Source organism: Henckelia pumila, chromosome 2 (genome assembly GCF_033568475.1).
Source record: "Henckelia pumila isolate YLH828 chromosome 2, ASM3356847v2, whole genome shotgun sequence".
Taxonomy (NCBI): Eukaryota; Viridiplantae; Streptophyta; class Magnoliopsida; order Lamiales; family Gesneriaceae; genus Henckelia; species Henckelia pumila.
In genome coordinates, this window is record NC_133121.1 from 118,406,703 (window position 1) to 118,422,170 (window position 15,468).

The 15,468-nt window shown below is 36.1% G+C and overlaps 1 protein-coding gene across 7 annotated transcripts; it reads left to right on the forward strand.

Moving 5' to 3' along the window:
• The first annotated feature begins 2,585 nt into the window (after window positions 1-2,585).
• LOC140881687 (CDP-diacylglycerol--serine O-phosphatidyltransferase 1-like) lies at window positions 2,586-8,687 on the forward strand. 7 transcript variants are annotated; one of them, XM_073287189.1, is made up of 15 exons: window positions 2,586-3,036; window positions 3,184-3,263; window positions 3,691-3,768; window positions 4,236-4,430; window positions 4,702-4,767; window positions 4,906-4,965; window positions 5,594-5,684; window positions 6,102-6,156; window positions 6,726-6,805; window positions 6,907-7,023; window positions 7,134-7,218; window positions 7,505-7,596; window positions 7,746-7,999; window positions 8,102-8,190; window positions 8,288-8,687. In XM_073287189.1, the coding sequence occupies exons 4-15, from the start codon at window positions 4,267-4,269 to the stop codon at window positions 8,413-8,415; spliced, it is 1,281 nt and encodes a 426-aa protein (XP_073143290.1). In that variant the 5' UTR covers window positions 2,586-3,036; window positions 3,184-3,263; window positions 3,691-3,768; window positions 4,236-4,266; the 3' UTR covers window positions 8,416-8,687. The 7 variants fall into 7 exon arrangements, with proteins under 7 accessions (XP_073143290.1, XP_073143288.1, XP_073143292.1 ...); XM_073287187.1 differs by having other exon boundaries at window positions 2,586-3,554; XM_073287191.1 differs by lacking the exon at window positions 3,184-3,263 and having other exon boundaries at window positions 2,586-3,040.
• The last annotated feature ends 6,781 nt before the right edge of the window (window positions 8,688-15,468 follow it).

A 15,468-nucleotide genomic window follows, 5' to 3' on the forward strand; every position in this document is an offset into this window, starting at 1 on the left:
AAGTTAGAAAAAAAATAGTTAATTTAAGAACATTTCATTGACTGTAAATTTAAGCACATTATGTATTTAAAAAAAAATAGGGTTTTTTTGTTACACATGATATAATATAAGTCATACTATTTATCCAAAAAAAAAATCACATTTACCATATATAGTTATTTCATATAAACTCGTCGAATTTATTTTCAAGTGTCAAAATATTATGAGTTGTAATTGTAACAGCGGTAAATACTATGAGATTATATATATTTTATTTATAATAAAGTAAGAAATAATAAGAAGAAGAACAGTAATAAAAGAGTAAAGTGCGTGTCCTGGAAATGCAACATTGATATGGCTGTCGGAATCATGTAATTGATTAGGTTAATAATTTTGAGGGAAATGGAATCTATAGCCCATATGAGTTGGAGACATCTTGGGAAACTATGCTGCTTCATGTCCACTTCCCTTCCTTACTCTTTTTTTTTTAAATAATAAATATTATTGTTTTTCTTCACACATTCCAAAACGCAATTTATTTTTATAATATTATGATTCTGGTTGAATAATAAAAATTATAGTGGCTCTTACTCTTTTTTCGTCCATTATTTCAATATATATATATATATATATTTCATATAAATATTTGTAAATTTTTTGACGAAATCACATGGCCTACGTTATGATTTTCGACCTAATCCAACACCAAGTGTGACACCACATTTTGTACTCAACACTGTGTTTGCTAGGGTGTATTGGCCACCATTATAGTCCATACCACTAATCCATTTTTCATTTGAATTGACGCTAAAGTTTAGGGGGACCCCTTCTCTCTCTTTCTTTCTTTCTTTCTTTTCTCTTTTTTTTCCCATTTAAAAAATAATAATAATTTTAAATAGTTAATTTGGATGTGAGTTGAAACGTGTGGGTTCTTTGGCTAGTGTAGAAACCCTATCCAATGACATCTTTAATTATTTCTCTTAATCAGTCAACTTATAATGATAGATAGAAAAAAATTGGCAGTAGATTAATTTCGTGAAATTTAAAAATGCTCTGGCTCAGTCATTTTTAATTTGACTGAATATTTATTTTATATTTTTTCAGGTATATAATTATAAAACATGTCTTTAGCATGAGGGCTCAAATGACAAACTAACAATAATAAAAAGAAAATACACGATACCATTCACTTAAATCATAGTAATTTATTTGGTTTTTCAAGACATGTATACGATTCTTGAAATCAAATATTTCTGGACAAATTTTATATAATTATTAACGATTTTTTTTTTAAAACCCCAAATTAATTAGCACTTATTAAATATGTATAAAAATGACCCTCAGACTGACAAGCATGGTTTTGTCTAGATTTGTGGGGATTTGGAATGGCCAATGCACGGTAAAATCTATGTTACACGAGTGTGCTTTATGTGATATTTTTTGTGTCAAATGTGATATTAAAATTTATTTTCAATTTTAAATTTTTTAATAATTTTTTGTTATATGTGAGTTTATTAATAATCTCCATAGCTCTCTTAATTTTCATCTCATTTTTCTCAAACTTCTATCTAGTTTATGTCAAGCTCACATATTTCTTTATCCTCTTAGAGCTTTTTAAAAAAAATAAAAAATTTAAAAGATTAAATAATGTGAACACGCGAAAATAATATGCCATAAAACTATGAGAAGAGGAAGTGTCTTTTGCTATGTAATATAGACATAATATGAAGTCATAGATTGAAATGCAGATTTAACGGAGACGGAGACAGGAGAAATTTTGTTGGATTCATAAAAAATAGTTCAAATTGGAGGAATTTTCAAGAATTTCCATTTGAAAAAAAAAATATTATAGAAGGGTTCAATTTATTAATACTCAAATTCCAATCATTTAAAGAATAAAATCGAGTGATCAAACATAATTTATATTTTAAACATTTTTTTATCTCAAATTGTGTAAAATCACAAATTTTGTCTTTTTGCACCATTTAATAAGTTTAGGAACTTCTACATCTGCGAACGAATATAATAAAGAGCATTTGAATATCCATCGCAGTATTATAAATGATGTACGAAAGATTTGAAACATGGAATTATGTTCATGAGGAAACAATGCAAACACTAATTAAGTTGATGGGACTTTCCAATTTTTCTCATTGGATAATAAAAATTCCTTAATGCCCACAGTTTGAAAGCTTCGAGTTTCCCAAATTTAGGCAATCACGTCATCATGTTAAGAAAGTGGACCTTCAAATGGTCTAAATATTAAGCAACAATTACCACTATTTATTTCTTCCCAATTATATGATAATAAGACACACTTTAGAAATACATACACAAACAATTTTAGCCCTTAATTTATTTTTTTGGATTCTTTTCGTGGTCTGCCGCGTTAACACAATAGTCATGTTAAATTCGAGAAAATATCATGGGAAAAATTGAATTACTCAACATTAGTCAAATATCGTCTATTTCACTAAGTCGAACATCTTGTCAAAACGAATTTTTGTATTTTAACACTAATCGATGAAAGTTTATTAATGAAATTTTTTCTTTGTCGGAAACCTACGAGTTTATACAGATGGGCAACCAACAATAAATTCTTGAAAGAGTATTATTGTACATTTGCATAATCGAAGCCGTAGCGAAAACGAAAACTCTTACGCATGGATGTTTTGTGAATCGTAAAATTCAACGAAGAGTCCCCTTTGACCACCGTACCGTTTTACACATCACAACCTTTTCGCCATTGCTGAAATCAAAACCCGACCTTTCGCTTTCTCACTGCAAAAAATTGCTCCTTTTTGCACACAAAACATTCGCTATATATATCATTAAACACTCCTACATAACAAGCATTCACACAAACTTACCAGTCATCGGCTGTGTTGAGTGCGAGTTATCTTTTAGTGGAGCCGTTCTTGCTTCTTTCTTTCCCAAATCTCGATAACTCTGGCTCCTGCATTCTCGATTTCCTACTCCTTGTATTTGATCTGAGGGTGGAGGTTGCTTTGTCATCCCAATCGGGCTGCTGGGTGTCGCTTGCCAGCCTATCTCGACGTCAGTATGGAGATTGTTCGTTTTGATTACAAATTAAACGACCCATTTCTCACTACATCGCACTAATTGATATAGGATTGATTCTAGTTCACATCTTTGAATTAATGTATTTGGGAGTGTATATGAGATGTATGCATGATTATGCAGGTAGTTGTTTGGGGATGATTCTCTCGTTTAATTATTTCAGGAACCAGTCTTTGTAGCATGCACTGTTCTTCGAATGATGGGTCAGCTTTATTTTTCTCTAATTAATCGAAATTTTATTTGGAAAGTGACTTTTTGTAGGTTCAATGAGTGCTTCATTTTGTTGCTTTTTAATTGCATGCAGTGAATGCTTTTTCAGGTTTGGTTTGAGATTAGTCCTGGTTGATGGTGACCTCAATTTTATCCTGACTTTTTTTTTTTAATCCTTTGGTGAAAACTGAGTTAATTGTATACAGCACAATAGCTGTTTTGTAAGGTTTTTAGTTACTTTTAATGGATTACAGAAGGCTATTCGGTCTTTGTTTAGCTTAAAGGTATAAAAGTACTTAAGATTCTTATCTTGATTCCTGTAGTTGTCTTCTGAAACTTAATATGAATAGAGAAATTCTTTCTTGCTACAATGCTTGGCTTTTTTATTTTTATTCTCATCATTATACACCTTTTAACCAGGGAAAGAGTTATCGCAAGTCATTTTATGCTGTGTATTTTGATGCGAAGGATTGCATGTTTAAAATAAGGCTTGCAAAGGTGAGCATAGATATCATCGTTGCTATTTGATGCTTGTTATCTAGCCTTTCACTATGTGATGTATGTTAATATTGCTATGTTACACAATTAAGGGTCTATAAGTTATCTTTAGGTATTGTCCATGAGCCTGGGTCTAGATTGTGATTGAGCCAGAAAAAAATGTGGGAGTTGCATGTTGATTCTTGGAAGCTATAATCTGTATTTCTTATTCTATCGCAGCATTAAAATGGCCAGGAAGAATTATTGTTGTTTCTGCACCATGTGATGGCAGTGGAAATTGCTTTACTTTTTAAAAAAGAAATACGGGGTGTTAACACTGCATCAAGTGCAAATATTTTTAATGATTTTTTGTTTGTCATTTCCCTTGTTTTTCTTCTCCTAAGGACATGTTCTTTTGTTATTTCTATTTCTATCATGTACCTTGTAAGAAGGTAATGTATGCAATCATTTTATCACTTGACTTGTAGTGAGAAACCTTCATACCTGATATTTTAAAGTATGGAAGTTAACGGTCATCAGAAAGCCAAACGCAAGGATTTTGTTCCTCATCAAAATGGTGATGTGAATTCGTCGAGTATTGATCATGAGTTTGATCCATGGACTTCCTGGGCATACAAGCCGCATACCATTACATTTTTACTTATCGGTGCATGCTTTCTCGTGTAAGTTGCTTAATCTTTTAGTCCTTCAAATTTTCGCTTTCCAAGATTGTTTTGATGATGGACCAGTTAATTATCAGCTTGTTGGTTCTATTTTATTCATCTGGATCTATAAATCATCGCCTGCATGTTTCATTAACAAATCAACTACTGGCAACTTTTTTCTTCTTGAAATAATGGAACACAAGAACAAAAAAGAAACATATAGTGAAACGCTGAATTAGTTGGAAGGTTTTAGTGCTACTCTTATCTATCTATTTGAACATTCTTCCAGATGCGCAAGTGGGGTTCTTGATCCTGAAGGTAGTGCTGAAAACGATATTGTCACCTCTGTGAAAAGGTGAGTATTTTCTAAATTGTGTGCGATCTACCTCAATATTTTTTTCTTTTACTGTGTTCACATGTTCTTTTTTCGTTTAATTTATTTCTTTTATAGACTTGTTCAAAGCTCAAATGCTCTCTCTTACTGCTTTGTCAGGGGTGTGTGGGCAATGATTGCCATGTTTCTCGCTTATTGCCTGTTACAAGCTCCTTCTACGTAAGTGCTAGCTCCTTTATATACTTTGCTTGACAACAATCTGATACTCTTTGATCCCAGTTTACAGTAAATTTAAAAATAGATGATATTGTTGTGCATGATTCCTGTTTTTTCCATCTCAGGTTGAATCAGTTACTCAGGATTTTTAAATTTACTCGCTTTTCTATGTATGTTAGCAAAGCAGACTTATTTATTTCATTATGCACCTCATACAGTAATCAGATGTGAAAAGATGGTTTCTATGTGATAAACAAAACAAACGAATTTGATCAAGTATCGGTATGTAATTGGCTTGAAACAATTTATTGTCCATTAACATGAAGTCAAAGACAAATGGAGTTGCATCTACTTTATATGTGCCCGCACATCCAAAGTCATAAACATTTGTGGGGAAGACGAGAAAAAAACTCATTTCTCTGTTGGGTATTTTTTCATTCCTGCCAAATTGTCGCCGAGATAGGATAAGAGGCTAAAGAAACTCTTACATGGTTTTGATACGTTAGTGAATTTTACCATGTAACATCTTCATGAGTGTAGGCATTGGTGCTCAAATTTCTATACTTACCTGTTTACATGTCAATTTTCTTTTGTCTATTACTCATTAAATTAGGCTTATATTTTCTTACAGTGCACTAACTCGGCCGCATCCTGCAATTTGGCGCCTTGTACATGGAATGTCTGTCATTTACCTCACTGCATTGACATTTTTGCTTTTCCAGGTCAGACTTGAACTTGTTTCTGAGAAGTTTCTTGGATCGAGTGTGGTTTTTGTTCATGCCAAGAGAGAAATTTATTGCCATTATTTATCATGCTATAAAGATGCGAACATAAATTACCTGAATATGTTTTCCCAAATAATGTACAGCCGTGATAGATATAAATGAATAATCTTCTGTTAGGCACCAGTTGTTAGTTGAACAAAAAACAGCAGTTTATTGTTCGCATGGATATCTATGCGGCAGAGCTAATATGTGTTGATTAAGTTATGTTTTGATTAGCAGCGTAAATGCGTGATTGAAAACTTTGATAATTTAGTAGAATACAATGATTAATCTATCCAGCACAAAAATTTTGAATGTCTCAGTTCCTGTTTTCTCATTGAGGATTTGATGCCCATGAATGTTTGTCATTTCCAGAGGCGTGACGATGCTCGACATTTCATGAAATACCTGCATCCAGATCTAGGTGTCGGTAAGGGATTTGGGCATTATATTACTCCGTCAAACAATATGGTTTTCTTATTTGGTTGTGGTTCTGCATATCATTGCTTGGGGTGACAAATATTGAAATAAGTCGAATCTAATATTTTAATTTGTTAGATCTTGAGCTCAAATTTCATTAAACCATCTCGAAGCTCAAGAGTTTTACTGTGTTGGGATTGATCGATTCATATGTTTTGAATTTTATCATTGAACTGTATGAGCAAATAGTCTTTAAATGTATCCTCAAGAGGGGGGGGGGGGGGGGGTGGAAACACTAATTGCTACTATGGGATTGTTTAAATGCACTAACCATAAAAAACAAAATAATTTGTTCTCGAATTTAGCATAAAAATTATCAACCATGCTAGAGCTCAGTTCGAGATCATTTATTTCGAATTTGAATCATATATTTTCATTTTTCAAGCTGGTGGGAAAAGTTAAAAAATTAGGTCTGATACATTTTCACATCATCAACCTTATCATCAATATGAATGATAGATCACTGGAACTTTGCTGGATAATTGTTTTCTGAAGCTATATGCAAATTTTCTGATACAGAACTTCCCGAAAGATCCTATGGAGCTGATTGCCGAATTTATATGCCTGAAAATCCGACAAGCAGGTTTAAGAACGTTTATGTATGATTTCTACTTTCACATTCCTTCTTTAATATCTATCTTTTGTCTTACCATAAATTGATATTGTGATCATCTACATACTTTGTTTTAATGTGTTTTAGGAAACACTTTTTGATGAGTTTGTTCTGGCTCATATCCTCGGATGGTGGGGAAAAGCTATAATGATTCGTAATCAGCCTCTTCTATGGGCACTTTCGATTGGATTTGAGTTAATGGAGGTAGGCATTCATCTTCTGTGTGATATTCTGATTCTCTCAGTCCAGTCTCTAGAACTTGCAAATATGTGTCTTACTGTCTTTTGATTGCTTTTTTTGTCCCATGTTTTCAGTTTACGTTTAGACACATGTTACCAAATTTCAATGAATGCTGGTGGGACAGCATCATTCTTGATGTCTTAATCTGCAACTGGTTCGGTATGAATTTTTTATCATTCTCCTTTCCAGTTATTGTATGACGGTTTTGTAAATTCATTATATTTAGCTTTGGCAGTGGTAATACTGTTAGTGAGTGTGTGTGTGTGGAATGAGGTTTATGATGTACCAGCTAATTATCCAAATGAACTGAATATCTGTCTAGTTGATGGCTAACTGACCTGAATGATTTCACCACATTTCTCTGTTGGCAAGTTATTTGTTATAAAACCCAGCCTTTTGGGGTTAAAGTAGAATTTAACATGGATACTAATTATTTGCTTGATAGGTATTTGGGCTGGAATGCACACTGTTCGGTATTTTGATGGTAAAACTTACGAGTGGGTTGGAATAAGCCGGCAGCCAAATATCATGAGCAAAGTATGTTGGCTTGTAACATTTCTTTAATTTGCAGCTATGAATTCTTTACATACATGGTCATGGAGGGCTTCAATCTTGGGACCATGATTTTGACGTTTTTGTGCATTAACTTTAAAGTAGGAAATAATTGCTTTGCCTGGATTTTTCAGGTGAAAAGAACACTTGGACAGTTTACACCTGCCCAGTGGGATAAAGATGAATGGAACCCTTTTCTTGGTCCATTGCGATTCATTCAAGTCCTTAGCCTCTGCATAATTTTCTTGACCGTAGAGCTTAATACATTCTTCTTGAAGTTCTGTCTTTGGATTCCTCCTCGAAACCCCCTCATTGTATACAGGCTAGTTTTGTGGTGGCTCATTGCTATACCAACAATCCGCGAGTATAATTCTTACCTACAAGACAGGTGTTTCACTTTTCTCCCATGTTTTGCACGCGCTACACATGCACAACAAAATTTCGATTTTTTCTCATGAGATGACACAATATCTTGTTTGGTTATATTTAGGAAACCGGTGAAGAAAGTGGGAGCATTCTGCTGGCTCTCGCTTGCTATATGCATAGTGGAACTCCTCATTTGTGTCAAGTTCGGAAAAGGTGCGTTCACAATCTTGCTTCTCTCCAGAATGAAAATAAAAATCACATAAATTCAACAGGACCTGATTAGCTCTATTACGGCTTGCCGATTTTCCAGGATTGTTTCCTAATTCCATGCCAAAATGGTTGGTTATACTTTGGATGTGTGTTGGGATGTGGCTTGTGATATTCTTGGGTACATGGTCATGGCAACTACACAGATTGATGAGGAGGAAGCTGCAATGAGTTAATATATATTTTGTTTTATATAATTGTATTTTATCTTATGTTCTATTCATGTCATTCATTCATACATACATGTAGTAGAACCATAGATAAAATGCAATTGTGGAATAAGATTTGCCAGCTTCTTCAAGACTCTTCCCCTTGTTTTGAGATTTGAGCTTAGCCTGTACATATCCCGGGTTTTTTTTAGTTGTAAATGATTTCTCCATTAGGCTAGATTTTGCACTTGATGTTGTAGAAACCTCAATTCTTGTACATTAGTTGCATTGACCCAAGCAAGTGTAACAATAATTTTCAAGACCATGTATTTTTTTTTTCATTTGAAACTAAATTTGAACTTTGTTATTTAACTTGAAGGAAATAAATTTTATATACTTGTTTAAAATTGCCGATTCTTTTTTCGGCCGGATAAAATAGTGTAATTAGTGATTCCATTTTTTGTAGGAAACTAAACCTTTTTTTTGAAGTCGTGATGATCGTTACATGATTTTCACGTTTAATTTCTAAAGATTGTGAAGCATAACAAAACGAGCTTGTGAAATTTAAGTTTTTTTTTAAGTTGAAATTTGAGTATACTTTTGATCAAAAGGTCACTCTTGATTAATTTCTTTTAAGCTCAAATAATAAAGATTTTATTAATAATAATGAGCAGGATTATTACATGATTGATCCAAATGAGAAATAATACAATTCGGAGACCCTCTCCAAATCGTGGAACTAGCATAGAAGTGAGAAACTTTGGCTAAATCATGAGTGCACTCTTCGCTTGTCGCCGAACAAAACTAATCGAGAAATCATGTTCTCTTTTTATTATTTTTTTGTATTTGTACACAATAGTAATAAACTTTGAGACACCGATACAATTTGAATTTATGGCGTCCACTACCACCTTCACATCAAGTTCAAAGTAGACTTTCATCCCCAAACTTCGCACCCACAAGAGTGCTTCAAGGAGGCATTGTACGGACGAACAATGTCGTACTCCACGGTTCACATAGTTTGTCCAGATTTCCATGAGTGTTAGCTCAGTGAGTTATTTGCTTGGTTCCCATCCAATCACATAGGTACTCTTGTGCAAACCTCACCGCTGAGTCCGCTTGATTTTTGCTGGTGTTGTTCCATATTTTGTCGTTTTGTTGCCACCAAATACATCATAATAGGATCATACAAAACTTTGCTATCTCATAATCATCCAGCTTAGCCAATAATAAGAAAAACAATTCTAGCCCCTAAAGGGTGAGTAGGTGAACTCTTGGTCAGAGGTCAGAAGTTCGATTCCCCTTACCAACACCTTTTTGGAGGTTATTGCGTTAGTCCGGGGGTTTACCCAGTGCGCACCGAAGGTAGCGGCTGCGGGTTCCCACGTAAAAAAAAACAATTCTATGCGGGTTCTGAAAGAAATATTAATTCCTTGAAAATCTTTCCTTAAACGTGCTAATTATAATATTGAATTTTGCCACAAAAGATTTGATATGATATGGTTAAATATTCTATGATCTCGATAATATATTTAGGATAGATATTTATTTTAATTATATCTTGATATCGAATTGAAAATATTTATGAAATATTATCAAGATATGAATTGATATGATATGATAAATATTTATATGCTATTATCGAAAATATTGAGATAGATATTTGTCTAGATTAATTAATATCTTGATAAGGAAATATTGTGCATTATTGATTATCATATATTATCAATATATTATCAATTATATTTAAAAGAGTCTTATTCCTAACAAAACTAATTTTCTTATTTGTGTAGGACTTTACAAGTAAATCCTTCCATGTTTGGACTCTCATCTATAAGTAAAGGATTCTGTGCACAAACAATTGTACACTTCAGAGGAGAATTCATGAGAGCTTTTTAGAGAAAATCACATTGAAGAATTCGAAGATTCTGAAGCAATTTTGTAGTCGTCGTTACTACTTGTCCCCATGCTGCCGTTCGTGTTGAAGACATCAGAGACAACACTGTGGGAACTGTGTTGTTGAAGATCTTTTCGTGTCTTTTCAATTTAGGCTACGAGAGTTGCATCCAATTTCTTTTATACTCCGAGTGTGTTTATGATGCAAGTTTGATTTCTCAACTTGTTGAGAAATTTAGGATTTACTGACTTTTCGTAAAATCACTAGGATTATTTTTGTAAGACTGATCTTACGTTTACTAGTGATATTTAGCCCTAAGGCACCCGCACGAGTTTTTATACTCGTGCAAAATTAATTTTATGTGTTATTTATTTTTGTTTATTTTCCGCTGCACTGTGTTGTCGTTGATGTTGTGACACCGCGGACAACACCGACTCTTTATTTTAACCTACAATTACAATACGATTTCTGTCAGGTTCCCATGTCATAAAAAAAATAAAAAAACAATTCTAAGAATGATTCTGTATTTTGTAGACACAATCCAATGACTTTAGCAATTGTGAATGACTCCAACACTCTTGTGCAAAATGACACGAAATAAAAAGATCCGTCATTCAAAATAAAAACCTTTTCAAATAATATAAATCATTCAAATTAATTGAATATTGCGCAAATATATATGATGCATGCACATTTTGAAGCACGATTCACTGCTTGTCCAGATGGAGAGGTAAATTTCTATCTAAATCAGGAAGAGAAGTTTTGATTAAGGCTGTGGCTCAAGCCTTACCCTTCATACTGCATGAACGTATTCCTACTACCGCAGTCCACATGTGAGACCTCGATTCTAAACCACTAATCTCGGATTAAACAACTATTAAGCGAACAAGAATCCAAGAGTAAAACAAGTCAAAGTTTTTTTTTTTTTTTTTTTAAAACGCCCGCGCCCGCGCGAGGAACCAAGCTCGCGCGCGCGCAGGCAAACGATCCCGAGGCCCAACGGAGGCCTCGCGCGCGCGCGAGGAACGCCTCGCCCGCGCGCGGAAGGCCTGGGCAGAAATGCTCAGGCTGCAGAAAAAGAAAAGGGATTTCCGCGCTTGGTCCGACATGCCTTCAAATACAATTACAATAACAGGGTGTAGGGAAACATGCCATAACAAGTCATGCTTTCAGAAGGCATAAAAACAACCAGAAGTCTAAATCGATACAACAACAACATACTTCGATTTCAGATTACAATCCGAATACAAACTAATTCGAATAACAAAACATATCAAGTTCGAGTTCTAACATGCTTCAATCTTAAACTAGATAAACATGCTAATTCGACTTCTAAACCGAGTCTCACTTCTACTACTTGCCCTCAAAGCTAACCATGCCTCTTCTGACTTGTTCCTGCCCCACCTGTTGCCAAGTACACATACAAAACAAAGCAATAGCCGGATAACCGGTGAGAATGATAATCCCAGTAAAAGCAACATATCAAGTAATGAATATCCAACATGCTATCAAACCACATATTCAAGTCGAAGTTAATGATATGCATGTCTTTAAAACCAGGATATCGATTCTGATAAACACGGGAGTATTGCTCTGCTTTTGGGATCCCGAGGATGAGATCACGTAACGACTCACCGACTCTCCCAATCGAGGTGGTGCCACGTATCCCACTCCTCTAGACTTTGAGCAACCATAATGAGTATGCTAGCACTAGGCGAAATACTACAACCTAGGCCACTCAATCATAGTTCCCAAACGTCTAACAAAAAGGGCGGTTCTGCCCGCTGAAATCAAAGTAGGCTCAAGATGAATGCATAACAGAAACATAAACATAAGCCACATAACAAAAACTCAATCAATCAACAATTACAAGTTCCACGTGCTAGAACAAGTATCAATGCAATATGTGATTTAAAAAGGGAAACTCGAGAACCAACAGTCCCGAGTATGCTATCCCGCTACGATGACTGCTTTTACCTTTCAATGCAGTAGTTCCAACTCCAGGAAAGCTACAACAAAAGATTGTATCAACAACTATACAATCTAAACAACAACTACGTATCAAGGTAAATCTCATTACCGATCTTCGTCCAACTCTGAAACGATCAATCAGCTGCTAACTCAGGGCTTGACAACTCCAAACGAATCTGTTCAGATACAAGAGATTGATCAACAACAAAGACCAACTTACAAGCCAAGTTCAACAACTCAAAAACGGTTCGAAACCCTCAAAACTCAAACCGACGGCATAACGGCTATAAACTGAACAAACCGGCAACGCAGACAACAGTTCAATACTGATATCAACTCAATTCAATGCTAAAACCACAACAACAAGACAAACCCAACAAATCTCAAAACCCACATTTTCGAATAATACTTCCAAAAATCATAACAATTCCGAACGTCGCTCTAATTCAAAACCAACAGATAATAAACGATCAGAACTCTGTAGAGAACAACATACTCGAATCTAGAATGATTCTAACAACATCCAAAAACTAGAATGTATCCGATCGTAGAAGAACTTACAATATAACAGAGCTCTCACTGCAGTGATCGATAATCTGCCTTCAGAATTAATTTCTAACGGACGGATCGAGCTCGGGAGGAAATCTGAAAGCTCAAAACTCCAAAGGGGCGGCTCTAATGGAGGCTCACGGTTGGAGAGGAATATGGAGGCTTCTCCAAATTAAAATCCATGTGTAGATAATATATAAAAATCAAAATTTGCATTTTAGTCCCTGAAATTTCCAAAATTTGCAAAAAGGACCCTGATCAAAATCAAACCGGCTCGAGAACTCTGTAATCTCTGATTAACTCAAATAAACTCATTTAAGATAAAAATGGGGCGTTACAATTCTCCCCCACTAAGAAGAGATTTCGTCCTCGAAATCAACGAGAACCACAACTCAAAGATAGAATAAAGAATCAAAAGACAGTAAGAAGAACTCACGTCATCCGAACAACTTTGGAAAACGTTGTCTCATGTCAGATTCTGTCTCCCAAGTCGCTTCCTCGACTCCGTGACGGCTCCACTGCACTTTCACTAACGAAATCAACTTGGTCCTGAGTTGCTTTTCTTTCCGATCAAGGATCTGAATCGGTCGCTCAAAATAGCTCAGGGTCTCGTCTAACTCGGCTTCGTCAGTCTGAAGGATATGAGAAATATCTGGTTGGTACTTTCGCAGCATAGAGACGTGAAAAACGTCGTGAATACCAGATAAATACGGAGGAAGTGCAAGTCTGTAGGCAAGATCGCCTATCTTCTCGAGAATCTCGTACGGACCGATGAATCTTGGAGATAACTTTCCTCTCTTACCGAATCTGACGGTGCCTCTGAACGGAGAAATCTTAAGGAATACACGGTCTCCTTGCTCAAAACTCAGAGGTCGACGTCTGACATTCGCATACTTTGCCTGTCTATCTTGAGCTGACTTCATTCTGGTCTGAATGATCTTAACCTGCTCTGCCATATCTCTAAGCATCTCCGGTCCCAAATCTGGTGACTCGGACAATTCATCCCAAAACAACGGAGATCGGCACTTTCTACCATACAAAGCCTCAAAAGGCGCCATACCGATACTCGCTTGGAAGCTGTTGTTGTAAGAAAACTCGACAAGAGGCAAAGAATCCTGCCAACTAGTGCCAAAGTCTAGCACTACCGCTCGCAGCATATCCTCCAACGTCTGAATAGTCCGCTCTGACTGTCCATCTGTCTGAGGATGATAAGCTGTACTCAGATGCAATCGAGTACCAAGTGCCCCCTGAAGACTGTGCCAGAAGTGAGAAGTGAATCTAGGATCTCTGTCTGAAACGATCGACTTCGGCACACCATGCAATCTCACAACATTGCTAACATACAACTCAGCCATCTGATCATGGCGATACGTCATCCTGTACGGAATAAAACACGCGGACTTCGTCAATCGGTCGATCACTACCCAAATAGCATCGCATCCTCGAACGGATCGTGGTAGCTTCGTGACAAAATCCATAGAAATGTGATCCCATTTCCATTCAGGAACAGATAGGCTGTGCAAAAGACCACCTGGTCGCTTCCGCTCTGCTTTCACTTGCTGACAATTCAAACACCGAGATACAAATCTCGCAACATCGTCCTTCATTCTCTTCCACCAGAACTGACTCTTCAGATCGTTGTACATCTTACGACCTCCAGGATGAACGCTAAACCGACTGCAATGAGCCTCTCGGAGAATACGCTGTCTCAACTCCGAAATATCAGGCACAACAATACGGTTATTCACAAACAAAACGTCATCTCTAACCTGGAATTCTGACTGATGCCCAGTTCTGACTTTCTCTACCGAAACCTGAATGCTCGGCTCAGACTTCTGTGCTTCTCTGATTGCAACAAACAACTCCGGCTCGGCTTGAATAGCAAACACTCTAATAGTCTCCCTATCTGTTTCAAACTCTAAACCAGAAGTGCAACAATCATCGACCAACTGAGAAACACCGATAGTTGAAAGAGATAAAGAACAAAGCTTTCGGCTCAAGGCATCTGCAACTGCATTCGACTTCCCTGGATAATACTTGATCTCACAGTCAAAATCCTTCAACAGATCTAACCATCTTCTCTGTCTCATATTCAGCTCTGCCTGTGAAAACAAGTACTTAAGACTCTTATGATCAGAAAAGATCTCGAAAGACTCACCATAAAGATAGTGACGCCAGATCTTCAAAGCAAATACAATTGCTGCAAGTTCAAGATCATGAACCGGATAACGAGTCTCGTGCGGTTTTAGCTGCCTCGATGCATACGCTATCACATGCTTATGCTGCATAAGAACACAACCCAAACCTCGGTTAGAAGCATCACAATACACTGTGAAACCTCCAGTACCCTTCGGAATAGAAAGAATTGGAGCACTGGTCAGTCTCCTCTTCAGATCAACAAAGCTAGCCTCACAATCTGTAGTCCAGACAAAAGGCGCATTCTTCTGAGTCAGCTGGGTAATAGGCTTGGCAATAGACGAGAAACCCTCGATGAAACGATGGTAATAACCAGCTAAACCCATGAAGCTTCGGATCTCAGGTACTGATGTCGGTCTAGGCCAATTCATAACCGCTTCGATTTTGCTGGGATCGACAGAAATCCCATCTTCAGAAATAATATGACCGAGAAAGACAACTCGATCTAACCAGAATTCGCAT